Source organism: Cupressus sempervirens, chromosome 9, assembly GCF_028749045.1.
Source record: "Cupressus sempervirens isolate cs-2001-9-10 chromosome 9, ASM2874904v1, whole genome shotgun sequence".
Classification (NCBI taxonomy): Eukaryota; Viridiplantae; Streptophyta; class Pinopsida; order Cupressales; family Cupressaceae; genus Cupressus; species Cupressus sempervirens.
In genome coordinates, this window is record NC_143126.1 from 625,718,493 (window position 1) to 625,746,044 (window position 27,552).

At 34.8% G+C, this 27,552-nt stretch overlaps 1 protein-coding gene across 4 annotated transcripts in view; it reads right to left on the reverse strand.

Moving 5' to 3' along the window:
- Window positions 1-18,453: 18,453 nt before the first annotated feature.
- The window catches only part of LOC149540262 (uncharacterized), a 256,350-nt gene continuing 247,251 nt past the window's right edge, over window positions 18,454-27,552 (reverse strand). For all 4 annotated transcript variants that reach the window (XM_089801404.1, XM_089801401.1, XM_089801402.1 and 1 more), the window contains one exon: window positions 18,454-18,728. In XM_089801404.1, coding sequence (XP_089657530.1) covers window positions 18,639-18,728 — 90 coding nt within the window. In that variant the 3' untranslated portion in view covers window positions 18,454-18,638. The remainder of the gene's footprint in view (window positions 18,729-27,552) is intronic.

Below are 27,552 nucleotides of genomic sequence, written 5' to 3' on the forward strand. Positions count from 1 at the left end.
TAGAAATCAAGGATTTAGTGGTTATCTTATGTGATAACACAAGTGCAATTAATATATCAAAGAATCCTGTGATGAATACCAAAACCAAGCACATTGCAATAAAATATCATTTCGTGAGAGAATTGGTGCAAGACAGAGGTGAGATTGGAATATGTGAATACTAAAGAACAAATTGCAAACATATTCACCAAGCCATTACCTAAGGATGCATTTTTGTATCTAAGAGGTAAGCTATGGGTTATTCCTCTATCTGAAGCTCACTAAATGAAGTTTAGTAATGCATCAATCAAAGCATGTTAAAGATCAGTCAAGTTAATGCAGTAATGAAAGGGCAGATTGCATGTGAATCAGTACATCAAGAACATTGAAATTCAATTATATATTGTCTTTGGCATAAGATGTCAAAGAGGGATAGTTTCCTGTCATATCACAGAAAATTGGTTTGAAGATGTCAAAGAGGGAGAACTTGGTCTAATATCAAAGGAGAGTTTTCTATCAGAAGAAGATGTTGAAGACAAAGTAAACTTGGAGAGTTTGCTGATAGAGGGAGAAATTGAAGTCAGAGGGAGCTCACATTGATAGAGGGAGTTCTCATGGATGAGAATAAAAATTAAGCTAAGGAAATTATTCTTACTTTTTTTTTTTCTAAAATTTCATTGTATTATGATATATTGTGTTGACATCAATGCTAAAGAGAGAGATTGTTAAAAAAAATTGATCAATTGTATATTGTCTTTGATGTTACACAAAATGTTATATCTTTACTAGTTAGTGTATGCCAAGTTTACTCGAGTGATGAAAATAATTTGATGTGTTTGCTGAGCACTCCAGTGTTTGCCAAGTACAAAGATAGTGTCTACCAAGTTCACTCGGGCTACAAAGAGAAGTTCGCAAAAGTTGAGTGTTAACCAAGCTCACTTGGTTAACAAAGGAAAGTTGGCATGAAACTAGTGTTAATTGAGCTCACTCAGCTACCAAAGAAAGTTTACAAAGATGCGGTGTTAACCAAATTAACTTAGTTAACATAGGAAAATTATTTCAATGTTAGTGTCTACCAAGTATGGTCGGCTAACACAGAGTTTTCTTGTTTTGACATATTGAGTTCAATGGATTGGTTTGATGGTTTGAGCCCACTAAAGAGATGAATATTAATAATTCTAAGGCATATTCAAGGCAACTTGACAATTTATATGATATAAGTATAAGGTCAAGTTGAGAATTGAATGTATGTGAGAATGTGTGAAAGATAAGAAGATGCTTATAAGAAGTGAATTGGAAGGATAAGAAGAATATCCTTGAGGAGCTACAAAGTGTAATGACTGCACCTATAAAACAAATGCCACATCACCACTCCCCGTAATATGTGGAAAAAATCAATGAGAGTCAAAGTCTTTTGAATATTGACTAGTCAACATTAGTTGGTTAACTATCATTAACATTAACTAAAATGATACATATACATATATGCTCAAATTAAAAGAAACTATAAATTCATTACCAAATTAATAATACCAGATACCACATACTAGATGCCAGGTGGTCTACCCATGACAACCAAGTTGAAATGAGCTCCAGAACCTATCTAAGAAAACAAGGGCAAGAATATTGTAGGAGTGCTTTACCACCCTACCACGAAGCTGTTAAGCTTCCCTGAAATCTTTCTTGACATGAAAGATACCCAGCCCGATATCAAGATAGTCTAAACAAGTAAAACTTAGAGGAGATAATGGAATTGTGTAGTAACAAAAGTCATAATCTAAAATTTATACACTACAAAAACATTCACAAAAACCACATAATTAGGTCAGTATCCATCTTACCATAATTAAAAGAATTTATTCTTATTTCTATTTCATATCATAACCATCATATATGCATGTGAAACATGTAAAATCAACATTTTCTATCTTTTTCAGCCTATTATCTTCAAAATTACACCTAGTAAAATATGATTCCATTCCATTCATATAGAACCATTATGCCAAGACTCTCCTTAACACATAATGCATCATGATTCTCATATGCATACCATACATATCAAAGAATGCAATCATCCTCTTAACTATCCAACATGTTAACTTCATAATGCTTCCTTTATTTATTCATATTGTTTGATATGCCTTTTATGTAAGGACCAAAGAGACCTTACCATAATTAAACAATACTACGCAAAGCATAATAAAACATAATATGGAATGTCTCAATGCATAATTTATACATGGAAACCTTAGTTGACAATTCAACCATCATGGAACTAAACACTATAATCAAAGGTTGAAGGTAATTAGACTATAAATGATTTAGTAAACATGACTTTTATCCAATGATGTAGACCTTCACATCATACATACTTCAATGTGCATGATTCAACATAAAGCTGATACTTCCATTCAGTGGCATCAACATCAAAGAAACAATACCAATATGATTTTCAATGAGTCTGCTTTAAATCTATAAATACTCATAATGTAACCGAACATAGAACTATTGGAATGATACACACTAGTACCAATAGGATTTTTAATTGCCATATGGTTCAGTTGATCATAGTAATATGATTTTTGTATCCAAAATTTAGTCACTCATATTGCAAAAGATTGGTATCCAGCTCAACAAGAGACTTAAATAAGTTTACTATTTTGATTCCATATGGAAAATTGTAAAACTATAATTGAAGCTTATAATTTACATTTCTTACTAAGTTTTTGTATAAAGCTTACCTCATACATAAAGCTTAGGAAGGAACAATCTCAACATTTTAATCTTCATGTTTAAAATATACTCAAACGTGCTAGAAAAGACGTACTAGTATAATAAAGCCTTAAATAAACCATTTTTCCCCACCAACAATTGTGGATAACATTATTAAAAAATTTTAGAACTAGATTATCTAACCTCCTATCACTACTGTAAGTATAATAGATTGATTCTATTCTAATAAGAATGAATAAACAAAATCTCATTACCAAATTTCTTAACTCGTTACAATATAATTCCATCTAGTTTTGAGGAAGTTTTCAAAACTACAAGTTTTGTTCCCTCTATTCCAACCATTTCTCACAGGTGTTTTGTTTTGGTAAACCCCAGTAGGGAACGTCTAAGGTAACCTCAATATGGTAACAACAATAATGTGTCATTGTAGTAACATTAACATTTTAGGGAGAGAAACAACAATAGCATTTGTTATGGGGAGATCTTGATGTTGTTCCAGAGTTCATGTTCAAGTTTATATGGATGTAATGTATATAAATATGTGTCTGGGGTTTTCTTCTTATAACTAATAGGGTGACAGAAAAAGTTGCATCATAAAAGGTCTTCTGTGTTAAAGGCAAGGGGAATCTCAGCATGAAATAAACCCTTTTTAATAAACAAATAGCTTCAGTACTACAACTCAAATTGAGTTCTACTAAATATGTATTTAAAGTCGAATTTAAATTGCTAAGTGTACTTCAACAACTATATGTTAGGACAATCATTCTATTGTCGATCAAGTCTTTTATTTAAAATACTCACAAAACTGTATAAATTAAACTGAATCTCTTCCTGACATTCAATATTTTGTACTAACAATTCTCTTTAGAAAAGTGAGAAACAGGACAAGAAGCCTATTAATCGTTCTTTCTACCTTAAACATGCTAGTATACGGAATAGTTATAAGTTAATGAAAAAAATTTCAATAGATATAAACATACCTTCTACAGAAAGAATGTAAAAGGTAGCAACCCAATATAAGTTCAGCGATGAAAGGAAAATGGTTTGTAATTTTTAAATTCGAGACTTGTTTGTTTATTTTCTCATCCCCCTAACAGCCAAAGTCATGATTTTCTTAATTAAAAATCATAGATTCTTAAGAAAAATGAGCACCATATTAGCAAAAACAACTCAGTTCTATTTAACACACATTACACTTAGCTCTTTATTCCCAACATAGCTTTTGACATGAAGGAAAATAAAACAGTATTTAAAAAGGAAGAGAACTTGGACGTTATCCTGCCTATCGTCTCTCTTCTCCTTTTGTTGTCTCCTGTTGCTTTTCTAAAAAAAAAACAATGCTACCAAAATCAAGTCAAGAAGCAAAAAAATTCTACAAACAGAGAGGTTGGACAACTTCAATTTTAGTTGGGTCACATGCAACAATAGTGAGATCCAGGACTAAGTTTGCGATAAAGATCTATCTAGAGCAAATTTTCTTTTATAAACTTGTGAATCTGTCGAGGCCATGCTCTTCACCAAGATCTCGAAGTCCTTCGCCCAACTTCTCCCATCATTTTCTCCCCTTCATATCTTGTCATCACTTCTTTTATTCCCCTCTTCCCTTGTAACTGACCCAACTTTCTTTCTCTGAATTTTGTAACTAACTCTTCCCAACCCCCATATGAAATTTTAAATTCTTATTTATTAAGTTATCAACAAAATAATTATAATAAAATAAAAACAAGTGGCAATGAAAGCTGATTTATTTGAGTAAGGGGAGAGTGGATTGTGACATCCTCCTCCCCTTAGAAAATGCATCGTCCTCAATGCTGATATGCATAAATCGCAATCATACCCAATTATATATCTACAAGGAAATGAATCTACAAGATCAAGATCTAACTTTCATTATAAAAATGTACACATCATCATTCAATTCTATCAAAAAAACTATCTTTCATTTACTCAAATAAGGTCAAAAAATTGTTTCCTTAAATGAAAGCTACGTTTCATGAACATATTAACACATTAACTCTCATGGAGCTATCTTTTGAAAGATCTATTATCATACAATTGAAGTAATAAATTAAGAGAAGATAACACAAATGTTATGTAAGCACATGCATAAGTAATCATTTCAAGAAAAATTTCTATGTGTGAGTGTGTGAATTCCATTGTCATCCTATAGTTTTACAAGGTTAGGCTACCTCTCTCCAACAATATTCCCCCTTTCTGATAATGTGGCATTCCCTCTATTACATTACAGGAACAATACCCAATGTCAGTCCTCATATATTATAAATCAAATTGACTTTCCAATAAAATATAAAATCATATACTTCCTTATCATAAGAAGTCTCAAAATTTGTAACATATTGACTTAAAATCACATGATATCACACACATACATGTGCACTTACCATACCCTAGCATCACCTGTGGATTTTTATTTTTTCCTTGCTAGTAGGTACTTCTTATCCACATCCTACCATACTAATTAGTATCTCAAGGAGATCAACTAAAATATTAGTAGTCAAAAATTTTGTTCAACTTTATGACTTCTTAACTCATCTTATAATCACAAGCCATATGTACCATACATACCATCTAACATGTGCTCGGTAATAGAGTAATTGTCCACATCAATAGACCAGTGTCCACGAAATGTAATCAAGTAATGCAATCTCATTACATCTAAGTCATCCTCATTAGATCATCAAGAAAAATAATGACATGCACATATAAAATCATTAATATAATCATTAACATTTAATCATCATTATGCATCTTAATGCATCATATAGCTCCAAATTAACAACATATATTTAACCAATATTATAGATAGATCAAGGATAGAACATCTCACAATCAAATGTGTCAAGTAACATTAATCCAAGTTCTACACCAATAGATAATTCAACTAAATCCCAAACACAAAAGTCAACAACCAAAGGGTCTAAGTCTATATTGAACACCATATCGACTAGGAGTCAAACAGATAACTCAAGATGACTATATCATTGATCTTTATTCATTGACCAAATTGACTAAATAAAAGGTGTTAACAACTTTCTATAAAGTAAAAGTCACATGCATAGTGGATCATCACATATACATAACACCAATGCAAAAAATATTATCAAAATAGATACATTCCAGTCTGCATCCTCGTAGAAAGACCATATTTTCATGCACTTGCCACATAGGCCAAAAAGTCAAATTAGGTTAGTCAAAAGTCATCTACAATTAGTTGAGTCAACAAGTAGATACAATATCTTCCAATTAAGTTTGCAACTTCATTCTACTTTCCAACATACATGTCGAAATGATAGGTGTAAATAAAATTACGTTTCATAACCAATTATTGACCAAATTGTCAAACACAACATATCATCACATGACTATGCCATAAATGAAAATATTAGAAGAAGTTGACGTACATGTCCAACTTTATTCTATCATATGTAAAACCATGTCTTGCTAAGTAATTGCCACATTATCATTTGTGAGAATCACATAAATAAGAAAACCATGGCTTGATTAGTTAAGATTTGTTTCACTACCATAATCAAGGATTAACAATAATTATCCATTTACAATGCAACACATGACATTATCCAAGGAATCCATCCATCAAATGCATGATTTACTAAAAATACGAAGTATAATGTATAGCATCATACGTCAATGGGCATCATAGAAAATTTTGACCTACACGTCGAACATGGAACAATAAGTACATCATACAAGCATAGTGTCATCTATCATATGATCAATGCCATTAAGTAAATCATCTAGGTATGCTCACCAATCACCTGCAAGGATCAATAATCTAGTTTTTATCAATTGAGTGACCTTAGGTCCTCATGCCCATTTTGTCACCATAGTGTGCTTAACCAACATATAAACATGTGTTTTGATGTATGGCCTTTACATCATTAAATCATCACATAATGACATAATTAAGTACATCTCAAATGACGAGCAAAAGAATCAAACTAAGATGTCATTTTCATTCTGTTCTTTAGTGAATCCAGTCTCTAAAGCTATAGGACATCTCCCACCTACTTCCTAAGACAGAAGTGTGGCCCAAGCACTTTAACCTCGCCAAACATAGAGTGAAACCTTCCCTACAATTCTTCCTAACATGAAGAATTCTTCGACCCTAGCACAAGAAGCCTAGCTTCCTGGAACAAGATGGATCTGATGGATCCAGTGCGACAATGTAACATTTCTACATTGCAACCATGTGCCTAGCAGTCTAAACATGGAATGTAGCTAGGAAATAAAATAAACTACATTACAACCATGTGCCTAGTAGTCTACACATATGTAGTAAAACCAAATAGGATAACCATGTACACATGCAATATTTGGAAAATAAAATGGCTTGGCCAAGCACTTTTAAAATCCAAAATTACCTGTAGAAGAAACAAGAACAGACATGTATCCATTCTATAGAACTGGAAAATAGAGAAACTAAACATGAAGATATCTATCTATCTGTCCCATAATTGCTACATTACACCCTTCCATGAAGGAAAATACACAAAATTTTTGTACTACCATTATTACACTGGTAGGTAGAGTGGAAAAAATGAAAGAAGCACTTCTATCCTTCCCTATTTGTCCACATTTAGCACCCACACTGGAAGGCAAGCTTTCCAAAATGTAAAAAGAAGAATGGCATGTTCTTCACAATCTACTCCCTTAAATACATCCTACCAATGCTCCACAATGAACATCATAGATGAAATCACTTCCAAATCACAAGACCAGCATCATCGAAATTATGCACACACCCTAGCCACTTCAAGATCAAAGAAATCTTGAAACAAGATTCATCATTCTCAAGTCAAAGTCCGAAAAGGAGATACAAAAACCAAAATAAAAGTGAAGAAAAGTCACAGTAAATAGGTCACATAAGAAATTGGTGGCTCAGTGGTCATAAAAAAAAACATAAAATTTCAAGCTAGTCCTTCATCACATCCAAGTTCATGAAACCAAACATAATAAAATGAAAACCCAATTCACTTAAAGCACAATGACTCTCACTAGTCACCAAGTGGGAGTAGATGTTTGACGACACCTTGCGTCCAAGGATCGCTAAGAACATAACCAAACTTCTCATGTATCACATGCAATTTATCTTGATAGTCACATATTTCTAAATGCATATTGGAATATGCAATACTTTTGTAAATGAAATCCATGTTTTTCCTACTTAGCATATTTGGTTACTTAATGAACCTCATAAATCTGATAAAAAGATAGAAATAAATTCTTGCACCATATGTGCATCACATGTCATTTACATAATAAAAAGACATTTTTCATTGCTATCACAAGCTGAATCTTCATTTGGCAGGCTCTCATAACCTTATGCAAAAGTCAACCATCCTTTGACTATCTCAATAGTTCAATTTTAATACTCCAATTCGCACAATATACCATCACATGGTTTAAAGTAAATATAATCATAAATATATGAGGTATGCAATTTACCAGTCATTCCATAAACTTTCCATTTGACAATCTTTTAAGGAATGCAATTTTTAACTCAAAATCATGATATGCATAAGAAACATCATATCCTTTTATGTCATAATAATCATAACTGAGAGACACAACATGCAACCCATCTCATCAACTCATACAACATAGAGTAAACAAGTTGACTTATAGTTGTATTTCTAGCATAGTGAACTCAAGGCCCAAGTGTGGAACCAAGAGCTCTGATACCATATGTAACGACTGCCCCTACAAAACAAATGCCACATCAGCAATCCCTGTAATATGTGAAAAAAATCAATGAGAGTCAAAGTCTTTTGAATATTGACCAATCAACATTAGTTGATTAACTATCATTAACATTAACTAAAATGATAAATATACATATATGCTCAAATTAAAAGAAACTATAAATTCGTTACCAGATTACTAATACCAGATACCAAATACCAAATGCCAAGTGGTCTACCCGTGACAACCAAGTTGAAATGAGCTCTAGAACCTATCTAAGAACACAAGGGCGAGAATATTTTAGGAGTGCTTTACCACCCTACCACAAAGTTGTTAAGCTTCCCCAGAATCTTTCCTAACATGGGCATCAAGATAGTCTAAACAAATAAAACTTAGAGGAGATAATGGAATTGTGTAGTAACAAAAGTCATAATCTAAAATTTATATACTACATAGACATTCACAAAAACCACATAATTAGGTCAGTATCCATCTTACCATGATTAAAAGAATATATTCTTATTTCCATTTCATATCATAACCATCATATATGCATGTGAAACATGTAAAATCAACATTTTGTGTCCTTTTCAACCTATTATCTTCAAAATCACACCTAGTAAAATCTGATTCTATTCCATTCATATAGAACCATTATGCCAACACTCTCCTTAACACATAACGCATCATGATTCTCATATGCATACCATACATATCAAAGAATGCAATCATCCTCTTAACTATCCAACATGTTAACTTCATAATGCTTCCTTTATTTATTCATATTGTTTGATATGCCTTTTGTGTAAGGACTAAAGAGACCTTACCATAATTAAACAATACTACGCAAATCATAATAAAACATAATATGCAATGTCTCAATCCTAGTAGGTATTTCCTCATCACATTGGAGCATGACATACAGAATTTATACATGGAAACCCTAATTGACAATTCAACCATCATTGAACTAAACACTATAATCAAAGGTTGAAGGCAATTAGACAGTAAATGATTGAGTAAACATGACTTTTATCCAATGATGTAGACCTTCACATCATACATACTTCAATGTGCATGATTCAACATAAAGTTGATACTTCCATTCAATGGTATCAATATCAAAGAAACAATACCAATAGGATTTTCAATGAGTCTTCTTTAAATCTGTAAACACTCATACTGTAACCGAACATAGAACTACTAGAATGATAGACACTGGTACCAATAGGATTTGTAATTGTCATATGGTTCAGTTGATCATAGTAATACAGTTTTTGTATCCAAAATTTAGTCACTCATACTACAAAAGATTGGTATCCAGCTCAACAAGAGACTTTAATAAGTTTACTATTTTGATTCCATAGGGAAAATTGTAAAACTACAATTGAAGCTTATAATTTACGTTTCTTACTAAGTTTTTGTATAAAGCTTATCTCATATATAAAGCTAAGGAAGGAACAATCTCAGCTCATTTTAATCTTCATGTTTGAAATATACTCAAACATGCTAGAAAAGATGAACTAGTATAATAAAGCCTTAAATAAACCATTTTTCCCCACCAACAGTTGTGGATAACATTATTACAACAATTTAGAACTAGATTATCTAACCTCCTATCACCACTGTAAGTATAACAGACTGATTCTATTCTAATAAGAATGAATAAACAAAATCTCATTACCAAATTTCTTAACTCATTACAATATAATTCCATCTAGTTTTTAGGAAGTTTTTAGAACTACAAGTTTTGTTCCCTCTATTTCAACCATTTCTCACAGGTGTTTTGTTTTGGTAAACCCTAGTAGGGAACATTTAAGGTAACCTCAATATGGTAACAACAATAATGTGTCATTGTAGCAGCATTAATGTTTTAGGGAGAGACACAATAATAACATTTGTTATGGGGAGATCTTGATGTTGTTCCAGAGTTCATGTTCAAGTTTATATGGATGTAATGTATATAAATACGTGTCTAGGGTTTTCTTCTTACGGCCAATAGGGTGACAGAAAAATTTGTGTCATAAAAGGTCTTTTGTGTTAAAGGCAAGGGGAATCTCAGCATGAAATAAACCCTTTTTAATAAACAAATAGCTTCAGTACTACAACTCAAATTGAGTTCTACTAAATATGTATTTAAAGTCGAATTTAAATTGCTAAGTGTACTTCAACAACTATATGTCAGGACAGTCATTCTATTGTCTATCAAGTCTTTATTTAAACTACTCACAAACCTGTATAAATTAAACTGAATCTCTTCCTGACATTCAACATTTTGTACTAATAGTTCTCTTTAGAAAAATGAGAAACAGGGCAAGAAGCCTATTAATTGTTCTTTCTACCTTAAACATGCTGGTATAAGGAACAGTTATAAGTTAATGGCAAAATTTTCAACAAATATAAACCCTGCCTTCTATAGAAAGAATGTAAAAGATAGCAACCCAATATAAGTTCAGCGATGAAAGGAAAATGGTTTGTAATTTTTAAATCCAAAACTTGTTTGTTTAATTTCTCATCCCCCTAATGCCCAAAGTTGTGATTTTCTTAATTAAAACTCATAGATTCTTAAGAAAAATGAGCACCCTATTAGCAAAAACAACTCAATTATGTTTAACGCACGTTACACTCAGCTCTTTATTCCCAACAAAGCTTTTGACATGAAGGAAAATAAAATAGTATTTAAAAAGGAAGACAACCTGGACGTTATGTTGACTGTTGGCTCTCTTCTCCTTTTGTTGTCTCCTATTGCTTTTCCAAGAAAATAAACAATGCTGCCAGAATCAAGACAAGGAGCAACGAAATTTTGCAGACAGAGAGGCTAGACAACTTCAATTTCAGTTGGGTCACATGCAAAAATAGTGAGATCCAAGACTGAGTTTACGATAAAGAGCTATCTGGAGCAAGTTTTCTTTTATAAACTTGTGAATCTGCCAAGGCCATGCTCTTCACCAAGATCTCGGAGTCCTTCCCCCAACTTTTCTTGCCGTTTTCTCCCCTTCATATCTTGTCATCACTTCTTTTATTCCCCTCTTCCCTTGTAACTGACCCAACTTTCTTTCTCCTTTAATGCTGTAACTAACTCTTCCCAACCCCCTTATGAAATTTTAAATTCTTATTTATTAAGTTATCAAAAAAATAATGATAATATAATAAAAATAGGTGACAATGAGAGCCGATTTATTCAGGTAAGGGGAGAGTGGATTGTGACACAAAGATACATTCAATCAAGAAGGATCGAGTACTAAAGCCATAATTGAGATTTGAAATCAGCAAAGATAAGTTTGCATTAGCAATTAGGTCATATCATTGTTACTCTTTAACCATTGTAGCAGTGTATCAAATCTCCTAACAGAGCTAGCTTAACAACTATTTGTGAACCCTCTAACAAGGTGGCATTTCTAGAGTGAAGAGACTAAAGACCTCTAACAAGGCCACTCCTAACAGGGTGATTAAATCCTCTTACAAAGTCACACCTAATAGTGTGTTTTATAACCTTTAATAGGGTTGGCTCCTAATAGGGCTAACTTCATAAGAGTGAAAAATAATAATTACTTGCAATTGGTGGTTTTTCCCAAATTGGGTTTCCACGTTAAATCTTGGTGTCACTTGTGTTATGCTATTTCTTTTATACGTATGCAACTAAGTTAAATAAGGTTAATCACACTTAATATCTTAAGATCTGCATGTTCACTATTTACCGAGTTACAACATATTGTTAGTGTTAACTGATTGCCTATGTGTTAACCGAGTAACAACAATTTCAGCAAAGTTTATGTTTTGTACTAACATCTAAGGGATCTGGGATTTGTTTTTGTGGTAACTGATTCACCCCTCCCCTCTTAGTTACTCTTATATTTTCAACATATCCAATGTTCCAAACATATGTTAAGTTTAAAAAAAAGTTAAAAAAAGTCTATACATGTGGCTCCCAGTCCTCATTCTCAACATTAGCTTCAAAATAATTTATAGTATGCCTCCTAATAAGGCATCTAAGGTAGGTCTTGAATGAATGATTATCCATTGCCTCTGCTTGTGATCTTAAGGTGCCACTAGGATCCACTATAGCTCTCTGCTCCTCTGATGCCATATGAGCCATAACCTCAGCCTCTTTTTCTACCTCGACAACCCACTCTAGGTCCTCATCATTGAAGACGATATTAGTAGCCTCATTAATCTACTCAGACTATGGATCAACCTCCTCTAGAGCAATCAGAGAGGTGTGACTATCCAAAATCTCCTTGGTCCTAATGCGTAGGTTGTAATGCACAAAGACTAGTTTATTCATTTTCTCCACAAGCAACTTGTTACACCTCTTCGAGTTGATGTGCTCGAACATGCACTATTTGTGCTCACGTCTAGAAGTGCTACATGGATGACTCAATATATAGATGACAATTTGTTGAAAGTTTTTGGTTGAAGGCCCAAACATTTTCCACCATCTATCTGAAAAAAGGAAAAGAAAGACATTAATTTCATTGCAACCTTTAAAGCTAGAAAGTTAGAAACTACATAATAAGATTAATAGGCAACGTGCATAAGGCTTAAGCTGCAATTTTTACTTGGCTACAATTTTGTACAACCTTTTTTACAAACTTGGCTTGAAAAAATTGGTCCTATTGCATTATTATAGGCATCCATCACAAGCAATATATTTGTGGGATTAGTGGTCATCTTCAATATGACAATTTATAGGCTACTAAGAACCTCCTTATCTGCCTTGAAATCATCACAAAAATGAAATGCCAAATTGAGGTAATAGGTTGCTGCATGGATGGGTCTATGAAGCTAAGTTTGACATCTCCTATCAATTATGTCTCAAATGGGGCCATACTTGTACTCAACTTCAACATATTTGACTCTAATAGCCTCTTTGTCCATATCCATGCCCTCATATATGTAGCCTATAGCGAACTTCTCCCATCAACAACTCATAGGAGGGCTACGATGGGCTTGGTGACCTACAAAACAGTTAAACAAAAAAACAATTGAGTGAATATGAAACTTTGCAAAGTTGCATAATGAAAATAAAACAAAAAAATGCATGACATAAATTAATTTATAAACTTTAAGTTTTTAAAATTTAGATTACCTCCACAATCTCCTTACAAGGGTCCCAAAAACCTTCTTCATCATAAATGCATTTTGTTGCATCTATCTTTGCAGGGGTGGTAGCAAAGGACAAGGAAGGCCATTGTGGACCAACAAATATGCACCTCAAAGATAACCTTGAATTCAACATGAATTTTATTGTGATAAAATTAGAGGAAAATCTTTGTGATTCTGAGATGAGCCAACTCCTTTCCCTCCATGTATTCCCTGATAATGCTAAGGACCAAGGCATGATTATAGATAAATTTGCAAATATTTTTGGCCTTATCTACACATGATTTCACCCATTCAATCTTGCCAATATCATCTAACATGAGGTCGAGGCAATGAGCCACACATGGAGTCCAAAAGATTCTTGGGTGTCTCCCTATCATTAGTTTTTCTGCAACAATTTTAAATTAATTAGTAAAAATTTAGATGTGTTAAGAAACTTTTAATTTTTAAAAACTAAAATTAAAAATTTAGAAACTTAAAATTTTACCTCTAGCAACAAAATTTGTTGCATTATCACTCACCACCTAGATGACATTCTCTTCCCCCACCTCCCTTATGACCTCCTCAATAGTCTCACATAAGTATGTCACATTTTTGTATAATGGGCACCCTAGAAATGCCAAAAAACTAAACAACTGCTGATAGAAATTTTGTCAAACAGTTTGCATCCAACTCCTTATTCCCCCATTTACTAATTTTACCCCTTATGAATTTGGAAATGAGATATTTATATTGTTTGCTTGCATGGAATTGAAAATCACTCAACATGAACAAAAGAAAGTACAATGATATGTAGATTGCAAATTGTATTACAGATGATAAGATGTCATTTTCAAATTAAATAAAATCAAATACATGGTAGATTATCAACTCACTAATTGCTCCACTATTATTGACATAATGCTCCATTAAATGTTATTTAAACATGTTGCTACAGTGACATGAATAATGTTGTGTGAATAGTGCTGCATGAACAGTACCCGTGTGAATAGTGTTGCTACAGTATTTTGTCTTCCAAATAGTCCATTATCTTCATAAAAGCATTCCCTCAAAGTAGCATAAGCGTCAGATAAGTAAAGAAGATATGAGCAAAATATCAAATCTACCTATAGCTAGAAACACACCTAATCTGCCTGATAATGACGCTGATAATAATGGATTCCAAAGGCCAAACCCTAAGGGAATGACGTCTAGAATGTCACAATAGAGGACAGACATCCTCTAATGCCAAGAATAGATCTGCAACTCACATATGAATTTTCTTCTCATATTCAACTTGCCGAATGAAGCCACTAACACTCCCTTTTATTCTTTCTTCAAGGGTCAATTCAACTCACATGATCAATGTGGTATAAAAGATGTGCAATATAAAACTTATTAAAATAATCACTTATGTCTCCCTTAGGTGTCCCCTTTGATTTGTACACATTCCCATAAATTTTAATATTAAAATAACACTAATATTTTACAACTAAATTAAATGTTACTTTAATAATACTTCAAGCATAAAAATATATTAGCTATTAGACTCCGAACGACATGAGTGATAGCTCGTCAGAAAGCTCTCACCAAGGAGTATCAAATCCAATCACCAAAACTAGCCTCCCCTGTGTCCCACCGACTTACTAAAATTAGTAAGTATGCCTGAGATTGAGTTAATCAACTCCGTTTTGGCCCAAACTAGAGATGACTAGGCCAAAAAACTCTAAGATCCCTTTAAACCCTTCGTTAACCCTTGGGACCATGTAGAACTAGGCTAACACACACACACACACACACACACACACACACTTGGTTGACTAAAGTGGGGACATTACATTTTGACATGCGAGGAAGCATCTATAGACTTCAAAAATTTGGTGGATTCTGAAAAGGAAAAAAATAAAAATTTATCATTGACCAATCAATAAAACAAATTTAGTTATTCAATAGTCAATTAATAATTTAATACATTAAATTTTAGACTTTGAGAAGTAGAGGATGATGAATTACCTTTGGTAGAAACAAAAAAATTTAGGAGGGTCCTATACCTCCTATCTGTTCATCCATGTGTTATAATGGTGCAACCCCTTTGGCTTCAAACCTTTCTATGGTCCTCCAACTCAAGTTTCATTTCCTCAACCATTTCTAGTAAGAGGGGGTCACTCAACTCATTTTCAATGGGGGCTTTAAACTCCACACCAAATGAAAAGCACACCAAGCATGCCTTGTCAATAAGAAGTCCTATCACAATTATAAAAATATTTAAATTAAGCATATTTCAACATCAAGTTAAAATTATAAAATTTTATTTTCAAAGTTTAATTTAAAAAATTAAAAGTCAAAGTTAAAACAATCAAATATAAATGAACTACCTGATTGCAATAAATGTAGTGTTGTAGAAAAACCAAAACCTGCAAATTGCTCTTCTTCTAGCTTCATGGATCTCCCTATTCCAACCCAGGCTTTCAAGTGAGGGTTGTACACCAAAAGTGGAACATGGTACAACAAAATTGTCCAACCTAGATTTTTTGACTCTATGATGAAAGGTAATGTCAGTACTACTATCAGGGGTTGCGACAACACTACTAGCAGGAACAGATGTAGAAGCAATAGCACTAGCAAAAGTATTAGGACGATAGGGAGGAAGGGAAGAACCTTCTCCAATACAACGTATTGAAACTAGGGGTGTAAAACTAGATACACAAATAGTTCCAGATGAGGGTGGACGAGAAGTGGAACCAATTTGAGCTAACTCTGCTAATTGTTTTTGTCATAATTACTTTTCTTATTCATATTTTTCCAAGGCAACATAATAAAAATGTTTAGCCTTAGTAGTTGCAACTTTACAAGGCTTAACATCATGACCACATATGCCAACAATATGATATTTCAATCTATTTATTTCCCCACTATTAATGGTCTTACAAAATAAGTATTTTGTTTGAGTTCTACCTCTATCCGGAAAGTCTATGGTGTACTCCCAGCACTCATCTTTTCTATTGCCTTTAGAGAGCTTGGGTTTTTTAGCTAGATGAGGCATTATGAATAAGGGAAAAAAATTCAAAATGTCAAGGTTGTTGCAATAAGACAATTTAAACCAAAAAATACTATTTAAGCATTATATTTTATGAAGATTTAAAATAAAAAAAAACACATAATTATAGAGAGAAAAATCATCCAAAAAAATCCATACGCATAGAGAAGAAAATCATCTAAATCCACAAAATCAACTCTTACCTCTTTAAAATGAGTTCATAAGTGTTGAGAAGAGCTCCTATAAACTCCTTGATAATCAAAATGCCAATATATAACTACTCCAACATCACAAATGCAAACTTTTCTCCTCTTCCTTTCAGCTGGTCGCAAAACAATGACACTCTATTTCTCTTTTTTTGTCTCTTTCTATCCTTTTATCACATTAGAGTGTTATGAAAGTCCTTTTAGGGTTATAAGCAAAAGAAATATTATTTAAAAATAAAATTAAAAAATAAGCAATTTTTTTTTCATGTCCGAAATCTCCCAATTGCGGCTGGGTCATGGGTGTCGTGACTCGTGAGTCATGACGTGATCCGCGAGTCATGACGTGACCCGCAAGTCGGGCAAGTTGATCTGTCTAGTCAGGATGACGTGTCATTTTGACCCAACTAAGTTAACTCGACTCGTAGACTCGGATGACTCGCGGCGAGTCTCATTACTCTGTTACAAACAAACTAAAGCAAATTGTAAGAACCTTAAAAGCTATCAATTCAAGTACTTTTAGGTTCTCCTTGGAGACTATCTAAAATAAGAGACTTCCTTTACAACTTTTTCAAATGGCTGCAATCCCTTTCCTTATGGCAAAGCTTTGATTTTGCCTAAATACATGTGGCTCGTCTCATTTTTATTTTTAGCTATGACATGAATTAATTTGAAGCAAAAAAAATTCCCAGATTTTATGTTATTTAAGTGAAAGAATAATGAAGAGGGAATTTGTCAAACTCATTCTTTAGCTCCTTACTGTTCATCTCCAGTCCGACTGTACATTTTCTATCATCAACTGATAAAATATGCGTATGTGTTTTTGTTATGCTTAATGTCTTCGAATCTATAAAACCAAGCATGACGAGGATTGAAATTGACCAAAGAATATTTTGCATGAAAGTAGAGACATTGGAAAGTTATAGGTCTACTGCCTTATGTTGTCAGTTTTTTAATTAAAATCAGCAAAAAGTTTTGGGACTATTATATGGTTGTCTTTATTCTACACTTGAATCAAATATGATCTTTCTGGTTTTTTTCGACTTAAGTGAATTGAATTTTACAATGGATTATAGTAGATTGACATTTATGTCACTTACATTGGTAATTAATGATTGAACAATCAATGTAACGTTGTGCTTTCAAAACAATAATTTCACACTTCCCATGCAATTGCTCTACACATTTTATTTTTTAATATTAGTATGTATGGTTTGGTATAGTATTGTTTCACATTTTTTCATGGCAACATATTTCCATCAACTTGTATATGGATTATTCATAATTAAAAAGCTTCCTTGATGTTTTGTGCTATTGAACTGTGTTCTCTTTTTATTTTTGATGGATTTCCATACCCACTTCGTGCATGCAATGAAGGATGCTTGTCAAGATCAATGAGTTTGACTTCATACCTATTGATTGCATTTGTGTTGCACCTATCTATACAGCCTTTGGCAGCAACTCCAGCTGCAAGGCAGTCCTTGTTTCATTTTGGTACCATTGACCATAGTTTTCTCTCTTTTCTCTATGCATCATGTCATATTTCGCCTGTGCATTTTATTGTTAGACCTTAGCAATTATTACAGATTACACAAGATGATATATGTATTGAAACTTTACTAGAAAAATTCTTGATGAATTATAACAAGAATGGAAGAATCTCATGAGAAGAAAATAAGTTACTGAAAGAAGGGATCACTTCGAAAGTAAAACATTTTTTTTCAAATGCCCAAGAGATATTAAGTAATTCGACTTGTGATAATATCATTAGGTCATACAATCTTTAGAATTTTCTAAGGAATGGTCTTGCATGAAGTTGCAAGTATTCCTTACTTTCTCATATCAGAAAGCAATAATTGTCAGTTCAATGAATCTGTAAACTATAAGATATTCATCCTCTTTGGAATATCAATATTTGCTTTTGACAAAATCTCACGAGCAACTTTCCTTGATGTTGACAAAATCTCTTCCTGCAAACAAATCCAAGGAACACAGGCTTAAAAACATTATAAAATAATAATAATATATCTCCAAAGACTTAATATTAATTTTCTGTTATATATACCTGAACATTTCATATGCAATCATATACATGTGAGGAATTCTCATCTTTAAACAAGCAGAAATAACATTAATAATTCCTAGAATTGGGCCATGTCCATGTATAGAAGTAATATTGGTGACAATATGCACTATCATAAAAAATTATAAAATAATAATAATAGATCTCCAAAGACGTAACATTAATTTTCTGTTTTATATACCCGAATATTTCATACGCAATCATATACATGTGAGGAATTCTCATCTTTAAACAAGCAGAAATAACATTAATAATTCCTAGAATTGGGCCATGTCCATGTATAGAAGTAATATTGGTGACAATTTGCATAATCATAATAGTGAATGTTCTAATTTTCCATAGCTAGTCTTGTATTCTGAGACAGGCCAATCTGTAGCAAATGTTACATTAAGATTTTACAACAGATCACATGTAAAGATAGCATAAATCGAGACATAACGAAAACAATAATGATGATACTTCAATCAGATACATGTATGATGCTTTCAATTAATGCCAGGCTCTAATATTTCTCAATTTCTAGAACAGAGTGGATTGACCCAGTGCTGATGCATCATTCAGATACATGTATGATGCTTACAATTAAAACATGCCAGGCTCTAATAATTCTCAATTGCTAGAACTAAGTGGATTGACCCAATGCTGATGCATTATTCAGATACATGTGTGATGCTTATAATTAAAACATGCCAGGCTCTAATAATTCTCAATTGTTAGAACAAACTGGATTGCAGTAGTGCTCATATTTAGTAATTAAATCAACCATATGTAAGGTTCCCATTATAAAATAAATCATTAATCAAACTATTGTTAATGGGCCAATTGATTTAATATCTCTTGGACCCATTTTTGTTTTGTTTGCGTAATTTGTGTTGCCGTCAGCTATCTTTGTACACCCTCAGAAAGTTTTCCCCGACAGGTATTTAAGCATGGCTTGTAGGTAGTCATTAGGTATGCAATTTGGATTATTTCTTTGTACTGCGAATTCTTGTTGGAATTTTCTGTTGTTTGCCATTTCGGAAGTGGAAGACCTTCCCTACTTGGCCATTTCCAGTTTCAGTGGGATTCAACCCTCACCCTATTCCGTTGCCTGTAATACTTCGCTTGGATATGGTAAATCAGAGCACCATCTTTTGGCAAATCTAATTGAATTTTTTTGTGTTCTAATCTCCATTTTTAATTGTATCTTATGAATTTGGGTCTCTACATTATTGTATGTCTAAGCACTTCCTCTCTAGCCATACATCATCCACTTCTCCCGACACAAAGTTCATCTTTCCATGTGACTACATTGCCTACTATATGGTCAACATCCCAACTCCCTCATTCCATTATCGTACGACCATTGGGCCTTCCCCTTCTTGCTACTGTATGCCCAGTATTGGTCACCACACCATACTGCTGCTTGATTCCACACCGTACGGCCAATAGTATGAATGCTTGTTGGTCATCATACATTGTACGACACTTATAGCCCTCACACTGTATGACCTCCTTGGTCACCATACGGCCAAAACTGTTCACCACACATCACTCTCCCGCCCTCACCGTACAGCAAACCTGTAGCCTAACACTATACCATACAGCCCCCCATTTTGCTCATACTTTGGTCAAATCACCTAGCCATATTGCCCTCCAGAACACTATACTTTTTCCATCTAACTGACATTGTGCAGGAGAAAGTATTGTTTGAAAGTAGTTGCAGGAACGAAACATTACAATGGTATTAGAGCTTGGATCCTGCTAGCCTGAGGACAGTGAATGAGAGTTTATAGCCAGAAGAGAAGAATAACCCATTCCGTTGATATAATGGCTGCCGAACCAAAACTTACAACTGCTGAACTTGTGGCACTATTGATAGAATGTGCAAGGATTCAGGCATAGATCAATGATACTCAATGACTCATGGAAGAGACTCTCAAGAAGTTGGCAGATAATAAAATATCCGGAGAACAAAATGGTCATAGCGCGGACTCGGTATAGGGTAAAGCAAACCCTCATCCAGCATGCTCTCAACCTTTCATGCCATCTTTTCCCCCACAAACATAGACACCACCTAGAGGGAAGCAGCTGACCTTTCAAGAAATGCAAGAATAGTTAAGAGAAGACTGGAAGAATGCGAATTTTGAGGAAGATATATCCTACAAAGATTATGCAGATTTGAGAATGAGATATTCGAGAGGCGAAAACAGAGGATATTTTAATGATGATCTCAAAAGGAAGTTGAGTAAAGTAAATCTGTCACCATTTGACAGATCTGGATCAATATCTACACAAGCGTGGGTAATGAAGGTAGATGCTTAATTCCAGCTTAATCCCATGCCAGAAGAAGAAGCAATTAAATTTGTGGCCTTACACTTGGAGGGAGTTGTGCATGAATGGTGGCATCATGTCACCATCACACTAGGGCATGATCAAATAAATACCTATGCGGAATTCACTGAGAGATTGATAGAACGATTTGATGGTAAAGATCCGAAACTCAATTTCAAAGATTTGGCACAACTAAGGCAAATTGGATCGGTTGACTAGCATATTGCAAAATTTCAGAAACTCTCTAATTTGGTCACGGGCATTTCTGAAAGAAGACGGATAGTACTCTTCATGGATGGACTGACAGAACCACTGAAGGGTTGGGTAAAAGGGTTCAATCCCACCACCCTGTCGGAGGCCATTAAGAAGGCAAGGAGTATGACATCATGAACGACATCATCCTCGCGAAATTACTCATATTCCAAACCGCTAGTGTTTCCAAGGGATAAAGATAACAAACTTCCATCGAGAAAGTTGTTGCTGGACAAAGCTACCAAACAAGAGCTCCGAAGGAAGAAACTATGTTTCAACTGCAAAGGACCATGGGAACCTGGGCACAAATGTCTCGAGAAAAGAAAAGTCCACTACATTGAGATCATGTCCGATGATGAGAACGAATAGGAAGATATACCCTCTAAAGACAACCAACCGCACAAAAACACCAAAATGGTTAGTTTGAACCATACGGAAAAAAATGCAGCATTGGTGCGACGTGGAGGAGATATCGCCCTAGCCAATAGCCCGAGGTGCACAATATTTCATATATGGGGAATTCTTCAAGGACAAAAGGTTATGGTGATGCTTAATAACAGAGCCACTTTAAATTTCATAAACTCATCTCTAGTGAAACGAAGAGTTCTACCTATAGAGACGCATGAAGGATTCTAGGTCAAGGTTGCTAGACAGACTCTTATGCCCTGCACATACCTTGTTCCTCAACTAAGTATCACAATGGTGAATCATACGGTGACCAAAAAGGATTTCTTCATAGTGGACCTTGATGACATGGAGGTTATTTTGGGCATACAGTGGATAAAGACACTTGATGAATACACTCAAAGCTTCAAACAGATGGATTTCACTTTTGTTGTCGATGGAAAGAAGGTTGTTCTCCGTGGAATGGAAAATGAGGGTCCGAAGGAAGTTTCTGCAGATCAGATGGAGACAATTTTTCAGTGTGATGACATTGCTTGGGCTGCACATTGTTTTGTCTCGACAGAACCTATTAAAGGGCAATAGACACCTCCCTAGGATGATGATCTCCATAATACCTTGAACGATCACGATAAAGTTTTTATAGACATTCCTCCTGGCATACCGCCTCATCATGGGTTTGAACATACTATCGAGTTGGAAGCAAGAGCCAAGCCGGTCACAACCACACCCTACCGCCATCCCAAGAAATTCAACGATGAGATCGAAAAGACGATTCAAGAACTGCTAGAGAAAGGATGGATCCGTCCGAGTTCTAGCCCTTTCACATCATTAGTGGTATTGGTCAAAAAGAAGGATGAGACAATGTGCATGTGTGTGGACTACCATGCGTTGAACAAAAAAACAATAATGAATAGATATCCCATTCCAAGGATAGATGAGTTGTTGGATGAATTACATGGCGTAGTTTATTTTTTGAAAATAGATCTCCATTTCGGATACCATCAGATCCGCATGATGAAGGAAGACATGGAAAAAATGGCTTTTCATTGTCACTACGGGCATTATGACTTCCTAGTCATGCCGTTTAGATTAACGAATGCACCTACTACATTCCAATCATGCATGAATCACATCTTCAACAAACAATTAAGTACTTACTGGTGTTTTTTGATGACATTCTTATTTATAGCAAGACATAGGAAGAGCACCTGAAGCATCTGGATGAAGTCCTAAGGATCATGAAGGATCAGTCTTTGTTTTCCAAGCAATCCAAGTGTGAAGTCGGTATGGCAGAAACATTCTACCTGGGACATGTTAGTAAATATGGCATTCAAATTCATCAAGAGAAGATTCAGGCTATCCTTGATTGACCTTCCCAAAAATCACTCATGGAGTTGCGAGGATTTTTTGGACTGTGCAATTATTACCGAAGGTTTGTAAAGGGGTTCTCTCAGCTCAGTGCACCACTAATAGACTTGACAAGTAAGGGGTCCTTCTAGTGGAATGAAAAGGCACAACTCACTTTTGATAAGCTAAAGGAAGCAATGAGCAAATGTCCCATGCTTGCTTTACCTAATTTTAGTCCACCATTCATTATGGAGTGCGACGCATCTAGAGAAGGCATTGATGCATTATGGATGCAAGATAGACACCCCATAGCCTATGAGAGCAAGAAGCTTACGCAAACAGAATGCTTATATTCCATCTACAACAAAGAGATGTTGGTCATCGTACATGCACTGACCAAGTTCTGGCAGTATCTGGCGGGTGCCAAGTTTGTCATTCGTACTGATCACAATAGTTTTAGATATTTTCTGGAGCAATGGGACTTGAACGAGAGTTAACAAAAATGGGTAAGCAAGGTTCAGGCTTTTGATTGACATTGAATATGTGAAAGGAAAGAACAATGTGGTTGTAGATGCTTTGTCCAGGAAACCCGCCATTTGCTTACTAACCCAGATTTCAACTTACTAGAAAGCACATTTGTTAGTAGAATATTCCAAAAAGACATTTGCCTATGAGCTAATGGATGGCAACACCCAGGATGATCGGTACAAAGTGGTGGATGACATCATTTACTATAAGAATCGGATATTTTTAGTGTTGGAATCCAAATTGAAGCAGAAAATCTTGAAGAAGGTACACCACTCACCCTTGGTAGGACACCCGGGCTTCCTCAAAAAGTACAAACTTCTCAGGGAGAGATTTTCATAGAAAGGACTGAAAGGAGACGTATTGCAATATATAAGAGAGTGTGCGGTCTGCTAGCAGAACAAATCTGAACATACTCTACCAGCTGGGTTATTGCAACCTCTGTCATTTCTTAAACATAAGTGGGAAAGTATCTCGATGGATTTCATGAGTAGACTTCAGAAGGTAAACAGAAAGGATTGTATCTTCGTGGTGGTTGACAGATTGACAAAGTACACACATTCTTCACCATCCCCTTAGATTTTCAGGCCGCACAAGTTGCCGATCTATTTTTTAGAGAAGCCTTTCTTCTACATGGGTTACCTCAAAACATTATGATCAAGATGGGCAAATCATCAGTATCTTCTGGACAGAACTGTTTCGGTTGGTAGGGATAGAATTGTCATCGAGTACTAGATACCACCCTCAGATAGATGGACAGATGGAGATTGTGAACAAGTGGCTCGAAAGTTACCTCCGGAACTACGTTTCGAGACAACAGTGGGTGTGGTTCAAATGGATACACCTAGGGGAATATTGTTACAATACCACGTACCACATGTTCATTGGGATGGCACCATTCAAAGCTCTATGTGGGTACAAACCCCTTTCCTTCATTGACATAGTTTTGGGTGACAGTCATGCACTGAGGGTGAGGAATTGGCTTCAGGAGGGATAGGACATCCTAAGATGCCTGAAGGAAAACTTACAACGAGCATAGAATCAACAAAAGATGTATGCCGATAGACATCGAATGGAGAGGAGTTTCGAAGTAGGGGACTTGGTCTATCTTAGGTTCCAACCATATCGACAATCCTCATTGAAAGAAAAGGAAAAAGAAAAATTAAAGCCACGATTTTATGGCCCCTATCGTATAGTTCATCGCATTGGTGAAGTCACCTACGAGCTGGAACTTTCAGAGGGGAGCCGTATTCATAACGTGTTTCACGTTTCATGCCTGAAGGTCGTGGAGCAAAACATCATGGTAGCCACAGACCTTTTGCCGCTCAATGAAGAGGGAAAGCTCATATTGGAACTAGCTGAGATCATCGAAGTACGTGAGAAGACCCTGCGAAACCGCTAATATTTGGTGCGTTGTAAACACTTGTTGGACGATGCGACTTGGGAGGGTGAGCACATTCTTCAGCACCCGAAATTGCATTTGCTTGAGGACAAGCAAAATTTGGGACCGGAGGACTGTAATGTTCCCGTTATAAAATAAATCATTAATCAAACTATTGTTAATGGGCCGATTGATTTAATATATCTCAGATCCATATTTGTTTTGTTTTCATAGTTTGTATTGCCGTTGGCTATCTTTGTACACCCTCGGAAAGTTTTCCTCGATGGGTATTTAAGCATGACTTGTAGGTAGTCATTAGGTATGCAATTTGGATTATTTCTTTGTACTGCAAAATCCTGTTGAGATTCTCTATTGTTCGCCATTTCGGAAGTGGAAGACATTCCCTACTTGGCTATTTCTAATTTCGGCGGGATTCAACCTTCACCCTATTCTATTGCCTGTAATACTTTTCTTTGATCTAGCAAATTGGAGCACCACTTTTTGGCAAATCTAATTGAAGGTTTTTGTGTTTTAATCTCCACTTTTGTTCTATCTTATGAATTTGGGTCTCTGCATTATTGTATGTCTAAGCACTTCCTCTCTACTTGTACACCATCCACTTCTCCCGACATGAAGTTTATCTTTCTGTGTGACTACATTGCCTGCTGTACTGTCAACGTCCCAACTCCCTCATTCCATCACCGTACGGCCATTGGGCCTTCACCTTCCTGCTACCATACGACTAGTATTGGTCACCACACCGTACTGCTGCTTGATTCCACACTGTACGGCCAACAGTACGGCTGCTTGCTGGTCATCATACATTGTAAAACACTTATAGATTGTACAACACTTATAGCCCTCACATTGTACAACTTCCTTGGTCACTGTACGGCCAAAGCTGTTCACCACGCATCACTCTCCCACCCTCACCGTACGGAAAACTTGTAGCCTAACAGTATACTGTATGGCCTGTACCATACGGCCTCCCATTTTTCCTGTACTATGGTCAAATCACCTAGCCGCACTACCCTCCAGAACACCATACTTGTTCAATCTAATTGACATTGTGAAGGAGAAAGGATTGTCTGAAAGTGGTTGCAGGAATGGAAAATTACACCATATAAGTTCCATTTTTATTTCACCGTTAATAACAAACTGAAAACTGTCTGAATTTGAAACAAAATAAGTTAACAAATTTATAAATGTTAAACATAAAAAAATTGTTTCATATAATCAATTAATCCGAAATTTTCAACCAATTCACCCAAAACTGTGATAAAGGATTGTAAAGGAACCATAATGCCAACAACACCAGAGGCAAACCCTAATTTGTTAATCACCTATTGACATGTTATCCTTTCCTTTGGATGACTGAAAATGCTAGTTTTGGAGTGACAATATAAAATCAAACTATAAAACCTAGGTTCTCAGAAAACCCCGGCAGGCCAATTCAAGATGGCATATGACAACAACATAACATTGATAACACTGAATGGACAGGTTCAATTGTTGTAGACTGTTAGAACTGATATTTTATTTGTAGCATGACTAGCTTGGATATCATGGCCTAGATCAGTAATTTTGCCTCATGCCTCAGGTTGACTCTATACAAGTAACCTGTAGAATGATATGCAGAATTAACATATCCACCAAGAAATTTAAATATTGACAAGTCACAGTTTAGCATGCATTTAAAATTGACATGAATGCACAACAATATGAATGGTGAAAGGGATAATGATGAAACATAAAGAAAAAATATATGCTGTTCTGAAATAAGAAACAAGACTGAACATAATCTCTTATGATGAAAGATCTACAAGCACCGGCAAGAGTAACCAAATAGAGCCAATGAATAACATAAATCAGAGAGACCAAAAATTGCAGAAAGATCTGTCTTACATCTACATCAGACTTCAACACATAAAAATTGCCTACAAAATACTCATAACTATCTGTGACAGATGCACGAACAGATGAACAAGAGAGACTCCTTTAGTATTGTTATCTAAACTTTCTCCAATTCTATGTTAATGTTTGACCCCAAAAAAATGATAAACAACAATAAGCAAAAGAACCAAAAAAAAGGCACATAAATACACAACAATTTATCTTGCTAAAACCTTCCAACTTGAGGGAAAAACTCAGCCACACCAGAAAAAATATCCCTTTTATTAAAATAATAAATGCCCAAGTACAATGCTTTCAACTGAATACAATACTTTTCACACAAAGTGTATATATATATATATATATGATTACTGAATTGCGAGGCTCTTCATATCATAACCAAAGGTCTCTTCATATTCCCAAAAGCACATCTCTTTGCATTTCACATGTCTCCTCATAGACTAAAATGAAAAATATTTGGGGTGAGACAGCTAGCAGACCTTGGATGCCATGTTGTGCTCACTTGGAAATATCATTATAAAGCTCTTTTTTAGTTGCTGATGCAATACAAAGGCATTTTCTCAATTCAACATAT